This window comes from Carassius carassius, chromosome 19 (genome assembly GCF_963082965.1).
Source record: "Carassius carassius chromosome 19, fCarCar2.1, whole genome shotgun sequence".
NCBI lineage: Eukaryota > Metazoa > Chordata > Actinopteri > Cypriniformes > Cyprinidae > Carassius > Carassius carassius.
The window spans coordinates 28,933,277-28,955,228 of NC_081773.1; the positions used below are offsets into that span (position 1 = coordinate 28,933,277).

The following is a 21,952-nucleotide window of genomic DNA, read 5'->3' on the forward strand; positions in this document are numbered from 1 at the left end:
AATTGGTTAATAGTCCTTTTTTCAGTAATACTTGCTAAATCTGTAACAATGCAGATCAATGTGTTAAAAATACTTTCATATACATTATCCTTTTTATACATTATATATGAAGGCTTAGTGAAGTGTTAACAAGATATTTTACATTATTGTTACATCTATAAAATACATTATATTATTATTTTCATGACAATTACACAATTTTTTTTTTTTTTAATTTTTTTTAAATACAATTTAAATAACTGTAAGTAAAATGCAAAACATGCTGTTAGGTACTTAAAGTAGTTTTTGTAATTTTGTTTTGTGTTTTGCATTGATGATGATTATTGTGGAGAATATGTACATTGCCAGAAGCCTTTATGTATTATGCATTGTAAAAAGATTTGTAATGTACATTTTAATGCATTTCATATTCTCATTAATAACTGCAACCAAAGATAAAATGCATTATACTTTTATCAGATTCCTTGTTAGTTTTCCTTGTCCAAAGTTAGTTTTGTGGCATGTTTTAATGCCTCATATTTTCTAAATACAGTAAGTAACAATGAAAAGATAAGTATTATAATTTACTATAGCTGTGGTTACAATTAATTTTGAGATAACTACTTTTAATGCATTAGATATAAAGAGTTTGATTGGATTATTACCAAGCTATTTTTTATTGTAACTTTTTGTAACACACAAACAAATAATATATATTTTTTATTAATATATAATTAGATTTTTTTATAAAATAAATTAAGCATTAATAAAAGGCAAAACATGCTATATGTTTAAATAATATTTTGTAGTTTAAATAAAATTTCTTTGCGCTGGTGATGATGATAATTGTGTTAAGCAGTGCTTATTGTCATGAAAATAATGCCACAGTGCATACTATCATAAATGCATTTATTTGTTAGAGCCAAATTAAATTCCTTATTTTTCCTTGTGAATTTGGGGCTGAAATGAAACCCATGCATGTTCTTGATAGTTTTCTTGAAGCTCACCCTGTTTGTTTGGTTGTTGAGGCCTTTTGCAGTCAAGTGGTTGTGGAGCTGACGTCTCCTGAGGGAAATGAGGGATATCAGATCAGTTAGATGAGAACCGGAGGCTCCCATGAGCAGAAAAGTGAGAAAACAGCAGCGGGGTGCTGATTTCCTCTGGCCACAGGGTGAAAGTATCACCTCGAGCCAGCAGGAGACAAGTGTCAAGTATGAGGGCTTTCCATGCCTCGCAGCTCTCTCAGGATTGATTGCCTGGATAACAACTGCAGGCCTTACAGAATGACTGAATTCTATTATACTATATTAAACTTAATTACAAAAAAAATAAGTTTCTACAATATATTTAGTAGTTTCTTATCAGTGTTGACTGTACATATGGCAGAAATGTATGGAAAAATCAATCAAAGACATCCTAGTCACGGCAAAAAACAGAAACAAATAGAGACATAATTAGTGTAATTAATAGATAATTAGTGTAATAATTTAATAGATAGCCAGTGCAGAGACTGTAAAATTGGGGTAATATGATCATAATTTCTTGACCTGGTAAGGACTCTAGCCGCTGCATTTTGGTCTACCTGTAGCTTGTTTATTGACGAAGCAGGACAACCACCTAGAAGTGCATTACAATAGTCCAGTCTAGAGGTCATGAATGCATCAACTAGCTTTTCTGCATCAGAAACAGATAACATGTTTCGTAGCTTGGCAATGTTTCTAAGATGGAAGAATGCAGTTTTTGTAACATGGTTAATATGATTTTCAAAAGACAAATTGCTGTCTAATATAACCCCCAAATTTTTTTTTACTGTAGAGGAAGTAACAGTACATCCGTCTAGTTGCAAACTGTAGTCTACTAGATTCTGTGTGCCGTATTTTGGTCCAATACCTAATATCCAGATTTAATAGGATAAAATGATTGGTCATCCAATCTTTTAAGTTTTTAACACACTCTGTTAGCTTAGATAATTTAGAAGTTTCATCTGGTCTCGTTGAGATAAATAGTTGAGTATCATCAGCATGACAGTGGAAACTAATCCCGTATTTTATTCTTTCCAAATTGTAAATTTATTTAATATAATTACATTTTATAAATCAATAAATAATTTGTAATAATAATGCAGGCGCATATTTAATCCTCATATACTATATATATATTGATTTGATTTGATAATGATACTGATTTAAGTTTTATGAACCTTAAAATACACACAGATTGTGTTGTGTACAAACACACACACATACACTCACACACACAAACCAATACTATTTATTTTTCTATAGTATTGGGTAGAAAGCAGTAGAGTGATATCAATGTGATAATATCAGTCTTAAAATTAGATGACAAAAGTGTAACAAGGATTAGGAGAAGGATACACAAAAAAGATTACTTCACACCCCTACAGACTGCTTTTTATTAGCTCCATAACGGATTTATCACTGCCAGCATGATGGTTTAGCTTTTTAAAATCCTTTTTAGTCTTCAAGGTCCACCGTGCCATTGACAACCCACCATGCATCATAATGTGGGGTTGGCTATATAAACCTCCTAAATTTGCTGTTGGTATATTCGTCGAGAGTAAGATCCCATTCCTCTGACGATCAGTTAAGTGACCTCCTTGAGAGCGGGAGAGAGACGGAGGGGTGGAGAGCGACACCACTGATGATTGCTGTCATTATAATCTAGTATTAGAGAAAATGAGGCTAATGCAAGTGTCAATCTGCTAAATACGTCAACTGGACACAGCTGGAGCTCTGGAGATATATATATATATATATATATATATCTTGGTTGTAACCACTATAGACATTGAGGGCAGTTTTGTTATTGCTAGCTGAAACAAATTAAAATATAGTACTGCATATATAAAATATTATATGATAATAATAAATATTAAACAGAAACGAATAAAAATGACAGAGAATGAGGATAACAGAATTAAAACTGAACTGAACACATTTGAAAGCTGAATATATATATTTATATAAAAAACTAATAGAAAATATTAACAAGTACTGTAATATTAATAGTATAGAAATAGTCAAAATATTTCATTGTTACCCTGTTTGATAAATATTATATATGTATAATGCTAATAACAGTTGTTTTTGTTTATATTTTGAATATAGTTAAGTAGATTATGACACTGTTCATTTGGTTGTAGATTAAAATCTTAAAGTCTAATTACCTTCCAAATCACCATTTTTTACTAAGAAAGAATTAATAATAATAATAAATAAATATAATAACAATTAAGTTTTTTAATATATATTTTTATTACATTTTTATTATTAAATATGGATATATCTTGATATATAATATATTATATAAAATAAATAAATGGTTAAATAAACATATACATTTATACGATAGTTATATATTTATTTGAAAAAAACATTCAAATCTGTCACTATAAGTGTAACTTATGTGCTGAACTTCATAAAAGTTATATATATATATATATTCTCTTTCTACTTAAAAATATTGCTCCATACTTTTAGAACAACCCAAAAAAACTGTGCCGAGGTTGGCTTTAAAATGCATGAAATGTGACCGGGACATGTTCTTGACATGCCACTTTTCACCCAGAGTATACACCTACTTCCTGTGAGCTGTGTGCACTTCCTGTGACTTCAGTCTTCTCTCCTGCTTAAATGCATGTGTGCATATTATTTGTGTCCTTTGCCTTTCCTCTGCAAATGTAACTTTTATGAGGTTGTCAGGTCTTGTTGCTGAAGCAGAACAGACTGTTTGATGTCGGGGAGAACAAAGTGAAGGTCTGGCTCAGATCTCAGCAAATACACAGGGGCGCTTTATTATAAACAGTGTTGAGAAGAAGCAGAGCGTAGAGTCGCTCCAGGTGTGTTTACTGAGAAGGCCAGAGCCGGAGGATGATGAAGATTCGCTCCAGAAAACAACAGCAACCATCAGGCCATTACACCCCACTGTCAGAAAGAGCCTCAGCCCGTTTTGGGAAATAATCTTTGTGTTTTCAGATTTTCATTTGGCATCACATCTTTAGTAGTAATGATGTCAGTGATAACAAGTATTATTGTTTTGGTTATATTTTGTATATATTTACATTTTGACACTATTTATTGCGTCGTAAGTTAAAGTCTGTTTAAATTGTGTTTTTGAGTAAACTATTCAATGGCACCTGACAAAAAGTATTTATTACCTTTTTTTACATTTTTTATTTAACTACATTTAAAACATTAATTAAATAGAGAGTTTTAAGTGTTATTTAATTTTTATGTTTAAAAATATTTTAATTTATGTTTTAACTATTTTAATTTGTATAATGTTATTTTATTTTTAAATGTATTTTTAATTTGTTTATTAATTTATTGAAAACGTATTAATGTGTGGTATATAACTACATTGTAAAAATAATTAAATAGACTGTTTTAATTGTCAGTAATATTTTATTTAACTGTTTTTAAAACATGAGCTAAATAGACTGTTTTAAATGTCATTTTTTTATGTAAACATTTTTTTTTTTTTTTTTTTTTTGCTAAATTTTAAGATGTGAAATTAATAGAAATCTTCAAATGGAAAATTATTTTAAAATTAAAAAATATGTATTTTATACAACAACATGAATTAAATAGACAATTTTAATGTTAAGAAGTCTTTATTTAATTGTGCTAACTACCTGTTGAAACGTTATTAAAATAGGCAGTGTTAAATGTCATATTTTTAAAATGTAAAAGTATTTTATTAATTTTTTTTATCTACATTTTAAAACTAATTAAATATGCCATTTTAAATATCTATTTAAAAAAAGTTATTTTTTTATTTATTTTATGTTACATTGATTATTTTTTCATTTAATTCCAAGTCCATACACACAGTGACCACATTCGTTTCTAAAACAAAAACAAATGATGGGAGATCCACAAGTGATATGAAATGCTATTTAACCGCAGATCACCTTACAGTACATCGAAGCCTTCCTTCATTACACCCAACTCAAATGAACACAGTGCTCCTCCTAAAAGCCCATCTGAACACTCGTTTAAATCCATCTCTCCTCCAAACCTCTGCAATTAAAAAAGAAGCCTGCTGGTTTACAAAACATACCGATATTGGCACTGATTGCTTGCTTACTGGGTGGGAGAAAATTTCTTCCAAAATGATTATCTGGAGAGCTCGGAGGACAGGACTCAGATGAGGCTTGTATCGTGTGTGTGTGTGTGTGTGTACTTCAGGCTCTCCAAACACGCTCAGTGAAACAGCACAGATGGGCTGTGATCTCACTTGGCTTTCTTACAGACAGACGGACAGGTGGACATCCATTTCTCACCACAGATATCTCCTCTCTCTCTCTCTCTCTCTCTCTCTCTCTCTCTCTCTCTCTCTCTCTCTCCATCTTTCCCTCAGGAACTCAAGGAAGGAGTTGAATGACATACGGTTTGAATTCACTCCAGGGCAAGGTCAGTGCACCTCATCATACATCAGCCGCAGTCGTAGCGTTATGCTGCCTTCAAATCCTCAGGAGAAATTCAGGCCGGGAAACATAATCACAATGTGAATTTGGTCAGAATAAAATGGACACAGTTTCTTTTTCACTTGCTGACTGAATTTTGAAGCTTTTTTGCGCTAGTGCAACAAAATTAAATATAATGAATGAGCATTAGGTTTGCATGCTTTATGTACTGTATATATATTAGTGCTGTCAAAGTGATTAATCGTGATTAATTGCATCTAAAATAAACATTTTGTTTACATAATATATGTGTGTACTGTGTATATTTTTAATGTGTATATATACACACTCACACATGCATGTATATTTTTAAGAAAAATATATTGTGTTTATATATTAAATGTATTTATATATGATATACATTCTATGAATATAAATATATACATGTAAACACGTAAATATTTTCCAGATATATACTGTATGAGTGTGTATTTATATATATATATATATATATATACATAATAAATATACACAACACACACATATATTATGTAAACAAAAACTGGAATCATTTGGAATTATGGGAAATGTAGTTTTCCAAGCATGTTCGGTTGTAAACCAGCTAGATGAATAGTATTTTATAATATATATTTTCTTGTGTAAATATTGAAAAAATAATGTTTACAAAGATTATTTATTTATTTATTAAAGACATTTATATATATATATATATATATATATATATATATATATATATATATAATTATTATTATTAAATGTGTATTCATCATCATTACATTGTGTATTTTAGGGAACAAAGGAAAGGGAAGCACATCCTTGCCATAGTACCAGATTGAAAATTAAAATGTCATTTTCATTACATATCATATCAAACTCCAGTGTATGTTCGATCAAGACAATGATCAGGTCTTTATTCCAGGTTTTAACATACAGTAGATGAAGCCTAGAAGACTCTCATGAAGTAAATGCTGAAAACTGACTATGATTAATACCAATTTAATTCTGCTGTGCCGAAACGCCTCCAGCTCGGTAATCCGGAGCTCAAAGAAAATCCAGTTTCCTACTGGTAATTATGACATTGTGCCGGTGTTCATTGCGTCTCATAAAAATGATCTTTCCGGAGTGACTTGAAGGCAGCATTAGCAATAGAGAAACCTTAAGAGACACTCAGCGTGAAAGATCTCGCAGCGTTGCTTCAGTTCCTCCTCTGACTCACGATGAGCTCTGCCTATCTATCTATCTGTCTGTCTGTCTATCTATATATCTATCTAGAGACTCATTTAAAGTTTGTCTGTGCATCAGTCGATTATATTTCAAAGTGGCAGAAGTTGTAAACCATAAACAGCTAAACTGGTCTTTCTTTCTATCAATGCTTGCTACATGCTGGAGATCTGACGTGTTCAGTGCAGTCCAGGCCACTGCGACTTGTTTGTTGATGTTTGTGAGCGTGGGTTTGGCAGAACATGCTTTTAACTTTGTGTTCTGCCGGGTTTCTTGCTGTGATATCATGCTGTTTGTGTTTTGTCTCCTCAGACACTGCTGATGGAGTTTCTCAGGAGCTCTTCTCTGCTGGTCTGGTCAATGGTCATGATGTGGTTGTGGGTAAGTTGCATGTGCATTATATTCCAATGCACTGCCTCGTTCATCTCTAAAACAATTTCTTTGGGCCTTAAAATGATCTTAAGAAGTCTTAAGAAGCCTTAATTCGCTGTTCCACAAATGAAGATCTTAAAAGGTCTTGAATCAGGGCAGAAAGTCTAAAATTCATAGTTATGGCAAGAAATGTTGAATATAAAATTTAAAATCAAGATGCCTTACTTAACATGCAAAATTAAGATATGAAGTCTTGTTTTCTGAGAAGCTGAGCAAAATTGATTATAATGCTTAAAAAACGAAATATTTTATGCTCACAACATGAAATATGAAAATTTGTTTTTCCTTTGAATTACCTTGATTTTTACCTTGAGCTCATTCGCACAGATTTGTTCATAAACTCACTTCAGGTTGATCAAATTCTTAGAAAAATCAGACCTCTTATGTAATTTTGCTTCTCAAAAAACGTTTTGATTAAAATATCTTTAGACATTTGTCTTGGAAAACAGATAAAATACTGAGCAAAAAGCTTTTAGCAGTGTGCTCAGAAGGTACAGTAAAAGTTATTTCCATATTTCTAGAAACCCTGTATTATCAGTTACAGTCTCTGTGCAGCAACTTTATTTTACCTGTATGTCTGAAATGCAAAGCTTTTATTTACAAAAAACATATTTTTATACATTTATGCATTTGGCAGACTCTTGTCTAAGGTGACTTACGTTGCATTGAAGATGGACATAATATAATAGGTATTTTTAAATGTATGTTTTAATGAATATTAATATTTATATATAAAAAATAGTATATAAATAATAATTACAAATATGAATATGTATTAAATTGTATGACTTCTGACCATTACGGCAGCTCGTGATGCTTCTGGTTTTGTAATGGAGCTCATTCTGGCTAAATCTGCAAGGAGAAAATTGCAAAAGGAAACAATTCCAAGGGTCATTAGTTCACTAAACATCGAGAGCAATATGCTAGGTATACAGATGAGTCGCTCTGCTCTGAAAAGATCTGGCCATGCATCAGTAATGATGTAACTGCACCAATTAATGCATGTACTGTAGTTAAAATTCACGGCTACACACAACTGGGCTAGTAGCCCTCGGGGCAATTTGAGTTCAAGACCCCTGCTTCAAGCCATTTCAGAGCAAATACATGAATGCTGAGATACTGCATATCCAGATATCGTTTGTTTAGCTGTATCGCTCAGTCCTAATGTCAGTATCTCTTTCTACACGTGTTTTCCCAGTGGCTGCTAACATACAGAAGATTGTAGAAGACCCAATTTCCTATAAAGTATTGACCTTTAAGTTGGTGAGTATTCAGATGCTAAATGTCAAAGAGAATCTTGCAGGATTCCCATGACTCAGGAAAACCTGGGAATGTCATGGCCCGGAAAATAATGGGAATTAATTGTAAAATATGCATATACATGTTCTAGTTATGCACATTGTATTTATTTGGGTAGAAATTGTGGAAATATCTTTGTGGGTGCAATCTGTATATTTAAAAAAAAAAAATCTAATTATGAACAACTGAATTTTATATTATTTTAGAATCAATAAAATACTACAACAGTTTTATATATATATATACATATATATTGTTTTTAATTTTAGCTTAGTAAATTTGTTGTGTGCTACACACACACACACACACACACATATATATATATATATATATATATATATATATATATATATATATATACATATATATGTATGTATGTATGCAGTTTTTACTCATTTTTGTTGTTGTTGTTTAACTAATTAATTCATTTATCAAGTACTTTAAATCAAGTTGGCAACTACCTGAAATAAAAATAAATTTGTATACATTTATAGTTTTTTCAAGGAAATATTACTTATTCTTATTTCGTACTCAATATAGCAGAGGCTTTTTAAAAACACAATTTCTGTATGAATAACTAGATTTTACTATTCTTTTTTTATTAATTTTTATTTTTGAATTGTCTGTTTGTATTTTCATTTTAAATTTAATTATTTATATTTTTATATTTCTAGATTTTTTTTTATCTTTCAGTTTTAGTTAATTTAATAAACCAACTTGCCAAAATAAAGTAAGTATTTTTTCATATTTTATTTAATCTCAGTAACATTTATTTCAAGTAGTGCAAATATTTTTTAATGGTTTTAGTTGTAGTTCATTATAATAAACTTGTAGTTTGTAGTAAACTTGTCCAGTGTAATTGAGCCATTCCAAATGTTTTTTTTATCCAATTATGAAAAACTGGAATAGACATGGCCTTTTATTTTTCAGAAACCAAAAGCAGCTTGCTTTTTTATGTGATGCTGTTTATTTGACTGATTGTGCATTGAATATGCAGAGCGTGCGTCCCCCAGGTCTCACACAGCCATTCATTTATTATTTGCTGAAATCACGTCTTTGACAGCATAATGAATTTTCATTACATAATTCCTTATTGATTACTCTGAACACACAGCACTGAACACTCAAATCTGAGAGATTATTAAGAGAGTGTTTAATGATGCCTTTTAATGCGTTTTAAAAAATGACAGAACTGGGATATTCTGGCAGATACACGAATACCCGAATTAAAATGTCATCGAGGGTTCCCGTTAAATGCATATAGATGAAGAAGAGAACACATTAGAGCGCAGGATCCTGTAGGAGTATCTGTGTGGAGGATTAGACACACATAGTGCTGACTTTAAGTGAATGCTGTTATATTGGACAGGATAGCGCTTTGCACTGTTCTCATGAATCTTCTGGTGAGATCATGTGTGGAGAGGTGTGTTTCCTGTAATGTGAGGTCCGTCATAGTGGAGTTAAAGATAAAGTTCACCCAAAGATAGAAATTCTGTCAATATTTACTAGCACTTAAGTTGTTCCATAATTCCTGTGTAATAAGGTAAGAATGTACATACAACATACAGTTCATAATGGAAGCAAATGTTTATATCACAATATTTGAATAAATACATTTTGTTGATCATTTTTTACAATAAAGTTGTAACTATGAAAGAGCAGTCGTATTGTTTGATAATAATAATAATAAGGCCTTTTATAAGAATTAAGTCATGAAATTTCAAGAATGAAGAAATAATCATAATGCTGCAAATTTTACTTTTCATTCCAAAACTCTTAATATAGTCTGTATTCGAGACTAAACTCTTGTATTTGTAACTTTATTCTTTAAAAGTTTTTTTTTTTTTATAACAAAGCTAAGATGCCATCATATGATATACAAGTTTATGAAAATAAATAAATAAGATTATCTATTACAGATTTTGTTAAAATTTTGATTTGTATTTTATTTTTCTATTTTCTATAGTTTTTACTAATTTATTTATTTGTTTTAATTATTTTAGTACTTGAAATTAAAATGAGAAATGTCCATTTAGCGACTAGTTGAATATAAATGTTAATGTTAACTATTTTAATAAAAAAAAGAAATCATAATTTTTTTATGATTTTCACTTAGCGTTTCACTTAGCTCTTTTGTTGCAGTGTTCATGACTGTTAATTATATATATATATATATATATATGTTATATTTATATAATGATCATTAGATCAACAGTTTATGATCCATATAACAGTATAACAGTATATATAACAGTTTACCTAATTATCTATTAAAACTAGAAGAAAGAAAATGCAAATGCAAACAATGAAAGTTTCTTTGGTTTTTGTTTGTATTTACCATGATATTGTCCACCTTGTTGTTAGAAAAAGGACAACAATGTAAGTTTTCTTATGTTGCATCATTCCAGTTTCATGTTCAAATTGAAATCCAGTGTAAAAAAAATCAATAAATAGCAGTTGTTGTATTTTAAAGAGCTGTGTGTATGTGTTTAAAACAACTCATGATGGTGAGTAAATGATGACAACATTTCCATTCTTAGACGAACTATTCCTAGACAACACTAAGTGTTGAGGGCAGGTCCCGGTGGACGTTTAATCACTGCGTTCGATGGAGACGCGAGTTAGCCGTAAACAACATCTGCGTGTTAGCAGTCGGATCATTCTGAGAGCTATTTCTACAGCATCTGCCAGCTCTTACACTTAACTTCACCCTCCGACCCTCCACAGAGCTCCCAGAATGCATTTCTCACTCGCACCTGGAGTGTTTCGAAAAGTGCATTAGGAAGTGTGGAGTTTTATTGTTTAATTCCAGCTTGAGCGTCCCTGGAGAGAACTTCACATCATGATTAGAAAACAACTCTGAGAAATATGCACGTGTTACAGGAACGTAGACGGCAGCGTGGTGTGTGTGGGGAATTTCTCAGGCGGCCCGGTCCTATGATCTCATTTACTAATGTCACTCCTGACTACACTGTGTGCAACTCAGACAATTAGGCTGCTTGGATATTGAACCGTGAAGAAGACTTATGTTTGTGGTTGCTGTGTGCACACGTGCAGGCTCTGTGGCTTGAGCGTAGCAGTTTATTTGCATTAGAGCTGACGCTGAACGCTGGAAATACATTGATTTCAATGGAGATGGTGCATTGCAAGGGCTTGTTAAAGTGATGTTGTGTCATGCAAATAAAAGTTGGTCTTGTTTCTCCAAAAGCAAAAAAGAATAAATTATTAGTTTGATATCTAAATTAGTGATTTTAGTCGCACCAAAGTTGTTGTTTTCTCATAACATGAGCATGCTAATAGCTCACTTCAGCTGTTAGGTGCAAGAGACTGTATTTTCAGTATAATCACAGCTGAAGGGCATAGTTAGGCACAGAGTACAGCAGATGATTTATTGTTTTTAGATAAGAAGTAACTCCACTAAAAAAAGGAAAATGTATTTTAAATAAAATATATTTTTTAATTAATTATATTTAAAATTTTTATCATATTATTAATTTTAGTTAGATTTTTAGTTTTAAATGAAAAGCTTTTTATTGTATGTTTCGATATATGGTTTTAATGTAATGGACATTTACATTTAATTTATTTATAACTTTATTTTCATATTTTTTTTTTGTTTTAAATAAAATGTTTAACTGTAATATATATATATATATATATATATATATATATATATTTCTTTTTTTTATTTAATTAATTGTAATACAATAAAAATAATTTAATAAAAAAAAATGTTGAATTTAATCATTGAATTTTTTATTTTAAATTAAAAAGTTTATTTTTTATTTTTTTAATTGTGTGTGTGTAAAATAAATAAATTATTCATAAATTGAAATTTAAAATGTTATATATATTGTGACGGGAGGAGCACAAGACAGACACAGTGGGCATAGCTGTCTGCTTATAAATATTCCACATATCACTTTTATTTTACCAATGTCTACAATATGTCCATCAGAGTGCATGTGTTAGTGCTCAAACACACACACACACATACACACACAGAGTGATAGAAGTAGTCCTTCCTTCCTCTGTGAGTAATTCATGCTTCACCCTGGAGAAATGTGAGTTACGTCTGCCAGGAGTTTTATGGTGAGACCTTTCTATGGGTCACAGTCCTTCTTATTTAGCAGGAGCGTGAACTCAAGCCCTTATTTCACTGCAGTGTTTTTCAGAGAGAGTAGATGCTGACCAACACATAAATACACACACACACCTCTGTCTAAGATCAGTCGCCTGACCCTGAGCGGCTGATACTTTCTGTGTCTCCTCCAGAGAAAGCGATCGATTTCCTCCAGACACTCGGGCTGGTGTCACCTGTGATAAGATGATCTGCTCTCTGCCCAGCACTGCTCCGTCATCAGACACTTGTCAAAGACGGACCACCATTTCATTGCTTTTTCATGTTTTCTTCTGCCTTTCATCCCTCAACCTCCCTTTTTGAAGTCTCTTAGATATTAGTTTTTGCAAATGAAGTCAAAATGTCAAGTATAGGGAATAGAGGAATTATCCTGTTCAGTGCAAGTGAAACACTATTGAAAGAATCTGTGGCATTATGTTGATTACCAAGAACCTTGAGTGGGTTTGTTCATTCTTTTTTTTTCTTTTTTTTTAATTATTCAAATTATTATTATTATTATTTTTATGTAAAATGTAAGTAGAATTATCCAGATACAATGCAAGTTAAACTCTATTCAGATAATGTGCATTACCATTTACCATTCATTTATTCATTCAGTTATTCATTCATTAGTTATTTTATTTATAGTATGCACTTGAGATGTAAGTGGTGTGTTCCCACATTCTGGAAGGTTTAAAAGCACACATGCAAAGCTATTATTGTTCTTAAAGCAGCTGAATGAATAATATATATATATATAACCAGAGCTATTGCTATTCAGCCTATGAAAACGGACAACAGAGAGCTAGTCTCAATCCCAATATGTTACATTTTTTGTGTGTGTGTTTAAGTGTCTTGTGATAACCAAGATTTTTTTTTTTTGCCTTTGGTAATCTAGATTATGCCTATGATTATGTATTTATAATATTGTAATATATATTTTTGATTACATTTTAATATTATATATATATATATATATATATATATATACAGTACAGACCAAAAGTTTGGACACACCTCTCATTCAAAGAGTTTTCTTTATTTTCATGACTATAAAAATTGTAGAGTCACACTGAAGGCATCAAGGGCTATTTGACCAAGAAGGAGAGTGATGGGGTGCTGCACCAGATGACCTGGCCTCCACAGTCACCGGACCTGAACCCAATCGAGATGGTTTAGGGGTGAGCTGGAACTGCAGACAGAAGACAAAAGGGCCAACAAGTGCTAAGCATCTCTCGGGGAACTCCTTCAAGACTGTTGGAAGACCATTTCAGGTGACTACCTCTTGAAGCTCATCAAGAGAATGCCAAGAGTGTGCAAAGCAGTAATCAAAGCAAAAGGTGGCTACTTTGAAGAACCTAGAATATGACATATTTTCAGTTGTTTCACACTTTCTTGTTATGTATATAATTCCACATGTGTTAATTCATAGTTTTGATGCTTTCATAGTCATGAAAATAAAGAAAACTCTTTGAATGAGAAGGTGTGTCCAAACTTTTGGTCTGTACTGTATAGTATATATATATATATATATATATATAATTGTTTATATATATATATATATATATATATATATGTTTTTTTTTTACATGTTGTAATCTTCATTATGCCACATTTTATAGCATTTTATTTTATTTTATAGTTAAATTGTTGCATGTGGTAATCTCCATTATGCCACATTATAATTTTTTTTTTATTAATGCCTTATTTTATTTATCTACAAAAAGTAAAATTATTGCCTGGTTTAATTTGAATTATGCCACATATTCTAATATCATTTAGTTATTATTTGATAGTATTTAGTAATTCTTACTTGCTTAACATGCATCTGTTTCTTTGTGTTTGTGTCTCCAGGCGTCTGGTTGTGACATCACAGAGATCCCAGATGAGGTGAAGTTGATTGGCTTCGCCCAGTTGAGCGTCGCCTGATAGCATCTCATTACCACAGCAGAGGGAGAGCAGGAGGACGGAGAGAGTGAATGCTGCTACCACATTCAAAACTCCCACCTCCTGCTCACATTCAGGTTTCTGTTTCCTCCCGAATCACCTGCACTCCTCCGTGAATGTTTGCACCTGTTCAGTCAATCACAGCACTCTTATTCAAACACACACTCGCCACACTCGTTCCCAGATGCTGTATGCCTTTCACCAAAAGCTGAATTCCCAGAATTCAAAGCAGGAGCTCATTATCTCAGGAGGCAATGGCTAGTGAAACTAATTTATTATTTTTTAAATTATTATTATAATTATGATTGTTATTGTGTAACCTCTTAGCTCTTACCATATTGTTATTATTATTTTTCAAAAGCCTTTTATTTCACAGAAGAGTAGTGCAGATCGTAGACCACAAAACTGAAGTGGAGACGTCTCCCTCTGAATGTAAAAGGCACATTTTCATTCTGGATGTTGACGCATTTGAACTGTATTGTACATAGACCTGTCTAAAATATGGGAATATTTAGTTGTTTTAGTTCCAGCTCATAGAGTACAAGAACAGAGAACCGAATGCTGCCATGTGCAAACGTACTGCTTTCTTTTTTCGGGACAGTGTTGATGCTTCGATGCTAGAGGTGCCTTGTTTTTGTTTAATCTGTGCCTAAGAAACGTAGGTTACAGTAGGTCGTCGGGCAGATTCGCTCATATTATTCCAGCGGTCGGTGGCTGGCGTTGAAGTTAACAGCTGATGCACTTTGATTTCATGCACCTGTGATGCTTACACCCTAAATATCCACGTTTAACCCGTTAAAGCTGACAAACAATCTAATCGCTATCACAACACACACCTTAATCCTGATGTATCGTATGCACAAGACGAGCGATGGTTACCCGTCATTTTTACAGCACTCTGTTTGTTTTTGAGCCCAGAATGCATCTGTCTATCAGTGAACGTGAAGTATTTCGTAAAGGAAACCAAAGGTCTACTACTGAATGATAGAAAAGCCATCTGTGTGTCCAAAACCAGTAAAGTAGCTTGAATTAAATGATTCTGTCCTCAGCCCAAATGTAAATAAATACGAAATAATTTATTATTATTAAGTTGAATTGTGTTGACTATGTACCATGCGTGTTCCCTCCCTACTATTCATCCTTTCTGTAATCAGCAAAGATATAAACTTTCTGCGAAGGTACAACAAATAAAACAGAACTGCTACTATTGAACCGGAGCATGGCTGTGTTTTGGAAGAAAAGGGATCTTAGCTGTATAATCTGATTATGATATTATCTTTTGCCTGCCTCTGTGTGCATTCTTTTTTATACAGTAATTGCTATAATTTACCACAGGCAAACCCTCAAAAAGAGATTTCATTACAGTGTTTTAGTATCTAATAGTCTCCTCATGAAATGGGGAGAAAAATGATCAGATTTTTGTGAGATGTAGGCCATTTATGTGAGCACTTGAACTAGTGGGATGGGGAATTTATCAAATATCTGAAATGATTTTGCTGGAGATATAAAATTAAGCAAAACTGATTTTGATGTGATATTTTATTATTATTATTATGTTATTTATTAGTGCATACTATGCATGAAATGACTAAATAGTTGTACTTGTTTAAGAATTTTTTTTATTGTTTTTCAGAAATATTTAACTTGATTTTAATTGCATTTTTCTATAGTAGCCTAAAATATCAACTTTTTAAGCTATTGCAAAGCAAGTGCATCAATATATGTGCATCCTAATATATGTTTATCTTATATTTATCTTTTTAGCCTTATAGCTAGACATGTATGTAAATGTGGGACATCATATCATTTTGCTGTTTTTGGTTGTTAAAAATTGCATACTTTTATAAAATAGGCTATATAATGAAATTAATGTCAGGTATGTCAAGATGTTGTGCGATTTTAATTGCTGGATCAGACCTCAGAGCTTGGACTGGCCAAAGCCACGTTTTAAGGTAATGGGACACCAAAGTGTGCCACTATTCAAGTTAAGTGCCATTTTCTGACACTGTATTCACCCAGGATGCTGATTGCTTTTAATCCCTCCCTGACAACAGCCTCCTGGAAGGCATCCCATAATAGACACCCAATCCTGATTGAAAATGGGTTTCTGTGAAGTACTGGCTCCATTGTGACACGTACAACAACAATGGCAAAGACTGTCTTTATTTGTCACGGGTGCTGACGGAGTTTGGCACGTCTCGAGCTGCCTGACCAGTCTGCCAAGTGAACATCACTGTCTATTATCATATAGCTGCTGCGTTTTTTCTCTCTCTCTCTCTCTCTCTCTCTCTCTTTTACGTTTGGTTAAAGGGGTTTTATTACACATTACTGTACATTAAATATGGGGTTGGTACGTTTTTAAAAAAAACGTCTCTGATGCTCACCAAGGCTGCATTTATTTGATGAAAAATACAATTAAAAACAGCAATATTGTGAAATATTATTACAATTTATAATAACCATTTTCTATGTGAATATATTTTAAATATTATTTTATTCCTGCCATGCAACGCTGAATTTTCAGCACCGTCATCTTCAGTGTCACATGATCCTTTAGAAATCATTCGAATATGTTAATTTGCTACATTGATGAATTCTACAGGATTATTTGATGAATAGAGTTAAAAATAACAGCATTTATTTGAAACCTTTTTTAACATTATAAATATCTTTGCTTTTGCTTTGCTGAGTAAATTATTTTATTATCCCTTTAGAATCTTGAACATAAATGAGCTAAACATACAAATAAAAAGATCAACTCTTCAGAAAAAAAAAAAAAAAATACACGCCGTTATATATTTTCATGTAAAAATACACAGTATAATACAATAGTACCCATGGGGAATAATATATGCATTTTTGTTTTCACAGTTTAATGTCACGCGTCCCCTCAATTACTCCAGACAACAAAAGAAACATATATGAATCACATTTTGGCCTCTATGAAATCAAATTCCAGAGAAGAAGAAAAAGAAAAAAAACTTGAAAGTGATTTTTTTTTTCATGTTTCACACCTTCATTATATTCCACGTTTACACTGCGTTCCTTACACAGCATTTTTTACAGGTTTACCATGTACAGTAAATACTCACTAAATGACACCCGATACCAAGCGTTAATGAATTTAGATATACAGATTTACAGTATAACTACAAACATTAGCTGTTCTGAAGCAATGATGTTCAACTTCTAGGAGTAAGAAAATAATTTTATACTTATAAATAAGGAGCTATACATCGCCATTATTTTTTTCAAGAAAAGAGGTTTCTGAACGTGTTAACAAATAATGCAGGCGCTTCCACATACAGTAAACAAAGCAATGGTACTTTCGTTTGTACAACCAGAATAATGTGCAAAGAAAACTGAACGCTGTGCATCTGAACCAAAAGAAACTCCTTCACTAGTTTTAGACAGACTGGCACAGTTATAATATTAAACACGAATTGCACATTTCCCAACCGGTTCTCAACGAGCTCAAACGATGGGCTTGGCGTGTTTCGAAATCGTTGACATGCCCCAGAAGGAAGCTAGTGTTTCTAAGAAAGAACTACAGTTTGTCCCAAGGCTCTGTGTCCTATCTGTGCGCCATGGGGATTTAAAAAAGGGCACAAATACACATCCTCGGGCAGCTCCCACTAACACTTGAGATGCTTCTTGCTGGTCATGTCATTCCAGATACGATGCATCTCCTCAGGGGAGATCTGGTGTACGGTAATGACTCGACGGTACCTGCAAAGACTGTAGGCCATTTTCCAGTGATTGAATCCACTGTTCTGATATGGGTGAATGGCCAGCTTCCTCAAACACACCCCGACATAAACGTCCTCCAGATGCAAGAGTCTGGTGTGCAAGGACGTCTTGTAGATGAGCTCTGCAACATCTGCTGAGAACACGTACCCAGTGCCGGAGCAAAATGGCGGGTATTTGCTTTCGGGGTAAAGGTCTCTGGACATGTACCACTTGCTGCGCATGTCCCGAATGGGTCCGCCGTTGATGACGTATCCCGTGAAGTACCTCCGTCGAGGTTTGGTGGCCGGCTTCAAGAGTTTATACACCAAGTTGTCCATGTTCACGAAGATATCGCTGTCCGTTTTCATCACGTACTTGGCTTGGTTGCAGAAAGTGGCCACCCAGCGCATTCCCATCAGCGTTTTGAGAGTGAGATTGTGGTACGAGTCGATGAAGTCCTCGACTACGATGTCGTGAAAGATCTCGCTCTCTTGCTCCACCATTTGGTTGAGCACTGAGTCCGTGCTGCGTCCCAGAAGAAAGAGCGTAATGATGCGGAGGTCGCTGAAGGTGCTTTCGTCGCCCCAAGTTTCCCTGATGGCTTGGCGGGCATTGAACTCTTTGTGTGTGGTCGTGATAAGGATGACAAGGAAGGGCACGTTCGTTTCACATTTCTTGGGCTCGTTGATGATGAAATCGAAGGCATGGGGGTTCAGCGGACGCGTCCGGATGTTACCAAAGGTTGTGGTGGCGTTGCTCTTGAGCGCTTTCGCTGTTTTACGTGCTGGGACGGACAGTTGGCTCACATAGGATGACGTGGGACGGGATATACTTAAATACCACAGAGCGCTGGCCCAGCAAACGACCGTCAACACGTAGAGGCATGACACTTTTGAAGGCATTGTGATGCATTTACGTGCACTTGGAGCTGTAGATCTCGAATGGTCTTGCAGCCATTAGTGATAGTACCTCAGGCAGAAATGCAGAACAAAACGGCATTTGTTTGCAGCCTGACGTCAGCTGTCAGAGCTGTCTTCTCTTCATATGAAATCAGTGGGATTTTGTAGCAGGGTTTCAAATGCTCCCTGACACTCTTCCGCATGTTCCACTGAAATCTGAAAAACAAAACAGCAGTTGGTTTCAACTAGAGGCCAACTGACAAATGGGTTCTTCAACTGAAGGACCTCATTATATGAAAGCTAGAATTATTCAGTTACATATATGCATCTGGAAGATGCTTATAATGCATTCATTGTATATGCAGTAATTTGCATAAATCTCCAGAAAGAAATCTAAGTATTGAATAAAGTCAGGTTCACAATTATTGTTTAATTTTGTTCACGTACAGTATTAGAGCTAAAGGTTTATACACAGATTTATTTCTCTTCTATCACTTCATTATTTGAGAATAGTCAGCAGTCAGAAAAAAAATAACGTCTAATGAATAAAATGCTATTTTTAACTGCTTTGTTTTAAGAAGAAAAAAAGATATGAATAGAACTGTAAGCTGTAAGTTTGGTGCATGACATGTAAGTGAAAAACAAATAAAAAACAAAATAATAAAATTAAAACTTAAATGTGTATTTTTATTGTTTTCTTTCATCTAGTCTGCCCAAAATCTCTAAATAGACCAGTGCAGGAAATAACAATGGTATTGTCGGTTGTGCCTTGTTTTTTAAAATCAACAAGTTGGAAAATTTGAGATGAAACGGTTTGCAAGAGTGTGACTAAAATATGACTTCACGTGCCCTGAAATGCAAGAGACATGGACTATTTATACTTGTTTTTTCAGAAACTTGACAGCAATTAAAATTCAGTCATTATTTATTCACTCTGGAATTCATTCCAAACTCACTTCATGTTGTAAATAAAGTAAATAAAAGATAGTATTTTAACTTTTGCCTCAACTATCCCTTTATAAGGAAAAGAAAGAATGCAACCAAACATGAGGAACAAGCCTACCTAAATATTTGAATAGACAGTTAGCTAACTATTCTGATTCTTATCGACTGCCATTGCTGGAAATTGTTTGAAGTTTTGAATGAATTAAAGAATATGAGGTGGAGAATGTGCATGTGTTTGAAAGCAGCAGTCATCTGTCGTGTTGCCTGTATGGAAATGAGAGCGCTGTGTGATTCTTGCTCTGAAGTTTTCAGCTGTTTAGACTTTTGATAAGGAAGCTGTGTCTGCAAATAGCGGCTTTCTGGCTGAATCTTCTTCTCAGTGGGGAAGATCACCAATCAGCACATTTATGGAAGTGAGAAAATATAACAGGGACACTTTACAAAGAAATACATTTATTGTAATATAATCCAAACAAAATGTAACTGTCTGAATTATTCGCTTCTTTATGCATAGCTAATTTGTTGTTCGCAATCTACTGAAAGTCTGAACGGGTAAATAAATATTTTGTTGTGCAAGGCACATGCAAGTTTACTAAAAATAAATATAAAGTGAACCATTTTTTTTAAAGTAATATTATAGAAAAAAGGAAATATAAAAGTATACACACACACACACACAAACATATATATACATATAGTTATTACCAAAAAGTGTGTGTGTGCATAGTACACAGGTGCTGGTCATATAATTAGAAAATCATCAAAAGGTTGATTTATTTCACTAATTCCATTCAAAAAGTGAAACTTGTGTATTATATTCATTCATTACAAACAGACTGATAAATTTAAAATGTTTATTTCTTTTAATTTTGATGATTATAACTGACAACTAAGGAAAATCCCAAATTCAGTATCTCAGAAAATTTGAATATAACTTAAGACCAATACAAAGAAAGGATTTTTAGAAATCTTGTCTAACTGAAAAGTATGAACATGAAAAGTATGAGCATGTACAGCACTCAACACTTAGTTGGGGCTCCTTTCACCTGAATTACTGCATCAATGCGGCGTGGCATGGAGTCGATCAGTCTGTGGCACTGCTCAGGTGTAATGAGAGCCCAGGTTGCTCTGATAGTGGCCTTCAGCTCTTCTGTATTCTTGGGTCTGGCATATCACATCTTCCTCTTCACAATACCCCATAGATTTTCTATGGTGTTAAGGTCAGGTGAGTTTGCTGGCCAATTAAGAACAGGGATACCATGGTCCTTAAACCAGGTACTGGAAGCTTTGGCACTGTGTGCAGGGGCAAAGTCCTGTTGGAAAATTAAATCTGCATCTCCATAAAGTTGGTCAACAGAAGGAAGCATGAAGTGCTCTAAAACTTCCTGGTATACGGCTGTGTTGACCTTGGACCTCAGAAAACACAGTGGACCAACACCAGCAGATGACATGGCACCCCAAACCATCACTGACTATAGAAACTTTACACTGGACCTCAAGCAACGTGGATTGTGTGCCTCTCCTCTCTTCCTCCAGACTTTGGGACCCTGATATCCAAAGGTAATGCAAAATTTATTTTCATCAGAGAACATAACATTGGACCACTCAGCAGCAGTCCAGTCCTTTTTTTTTTTTTTTTTTTTAAGCGAGACGCTTCTGGGGCTGTCTGTTGTTCAAGAGTGGCTTGACACAAGGAATGCGACAGCTGAAACCCATGTCTTGCAAACGTCTGTGCGTAGTGGTTCTTGAAGCACTGACTCCAGCTGCAGTCCACTCTTTGTGAATCTCCCCCACATTTTTGAATGGGTTTTGTTTCACAATCCTCTCCAGAGTGCGGTTATCCCTATTGCTTGTACACTTTTTTCTACCACATCTTCTCCTTCCCTTCACCTCTCTATTAATGTGCTTGGACACAGAGCTCTGTGAACA

At 33.7% G+C, this 21,952-nt stretch overlaps 2 protein-coding genes across 9 annotated transcripts in view; one reads left to right on the forward strand and one right to left on the reverse strand.

Moving 5' to 3' along the window:
* LOC132095524 (STE20/SPS1-related proline-alanine-rich protein kinase-like) overlaps window positions 1-15,662 on the forward strand; it is a 59,309-nt gene extending 43,647 nt beyond the window's left edge. Inside the window, exons 15-18 of the mRNA XM_059500605.1 lie at window positions 5,365-5,417; window positions 6,965-7,033; window positions 8,283-8,347; window positions 14,358-15,662. Of these exons, the coding sequence (XP_059356588.1) occupies window positions 5,365-5,417; window positions 6,965-7,033; window positions 8,283-8,347; window positions 14,358-14,432 (262 nt within the window). The 3' untranslated portion in view covers window positions 14,433-15,662. The remainder of the gene's footprint in view (window positions 1-5,364; window positions 5,418-6,964; window positions 7,034-8,282; window positions 8,348-14,357) is intronic.
* A 1,809-nt stretch (window positions 15,663-17,471) lies between these two features.
* Window positions 17,472-21,952, reverse strand: part of LOC132095525 (beta-1,3-galactosyltransferase 1-like) — a 185,502-nt gene continuing 181,021 nt past the window's right edge. For all 8 annotated transcript variants that reach the window (XM_059500606.1, XM_059500610.1, XM_059500608.1 and 5 more), the window contains one exon: window positions 17,472-19,294. In XM_059500606.1, coding sequence (XP_059356589.1) covers window positions 18,086-19,081 — 996 coding nt within the window. In that variant the 5' untranslated portion in view covers window positions 19,082-19,294 and the 3' untranslated portion in view covers window positions 17,472-18,085. The remainder of the gene's footprint in view (window positions 19,295-21,952) is intronic.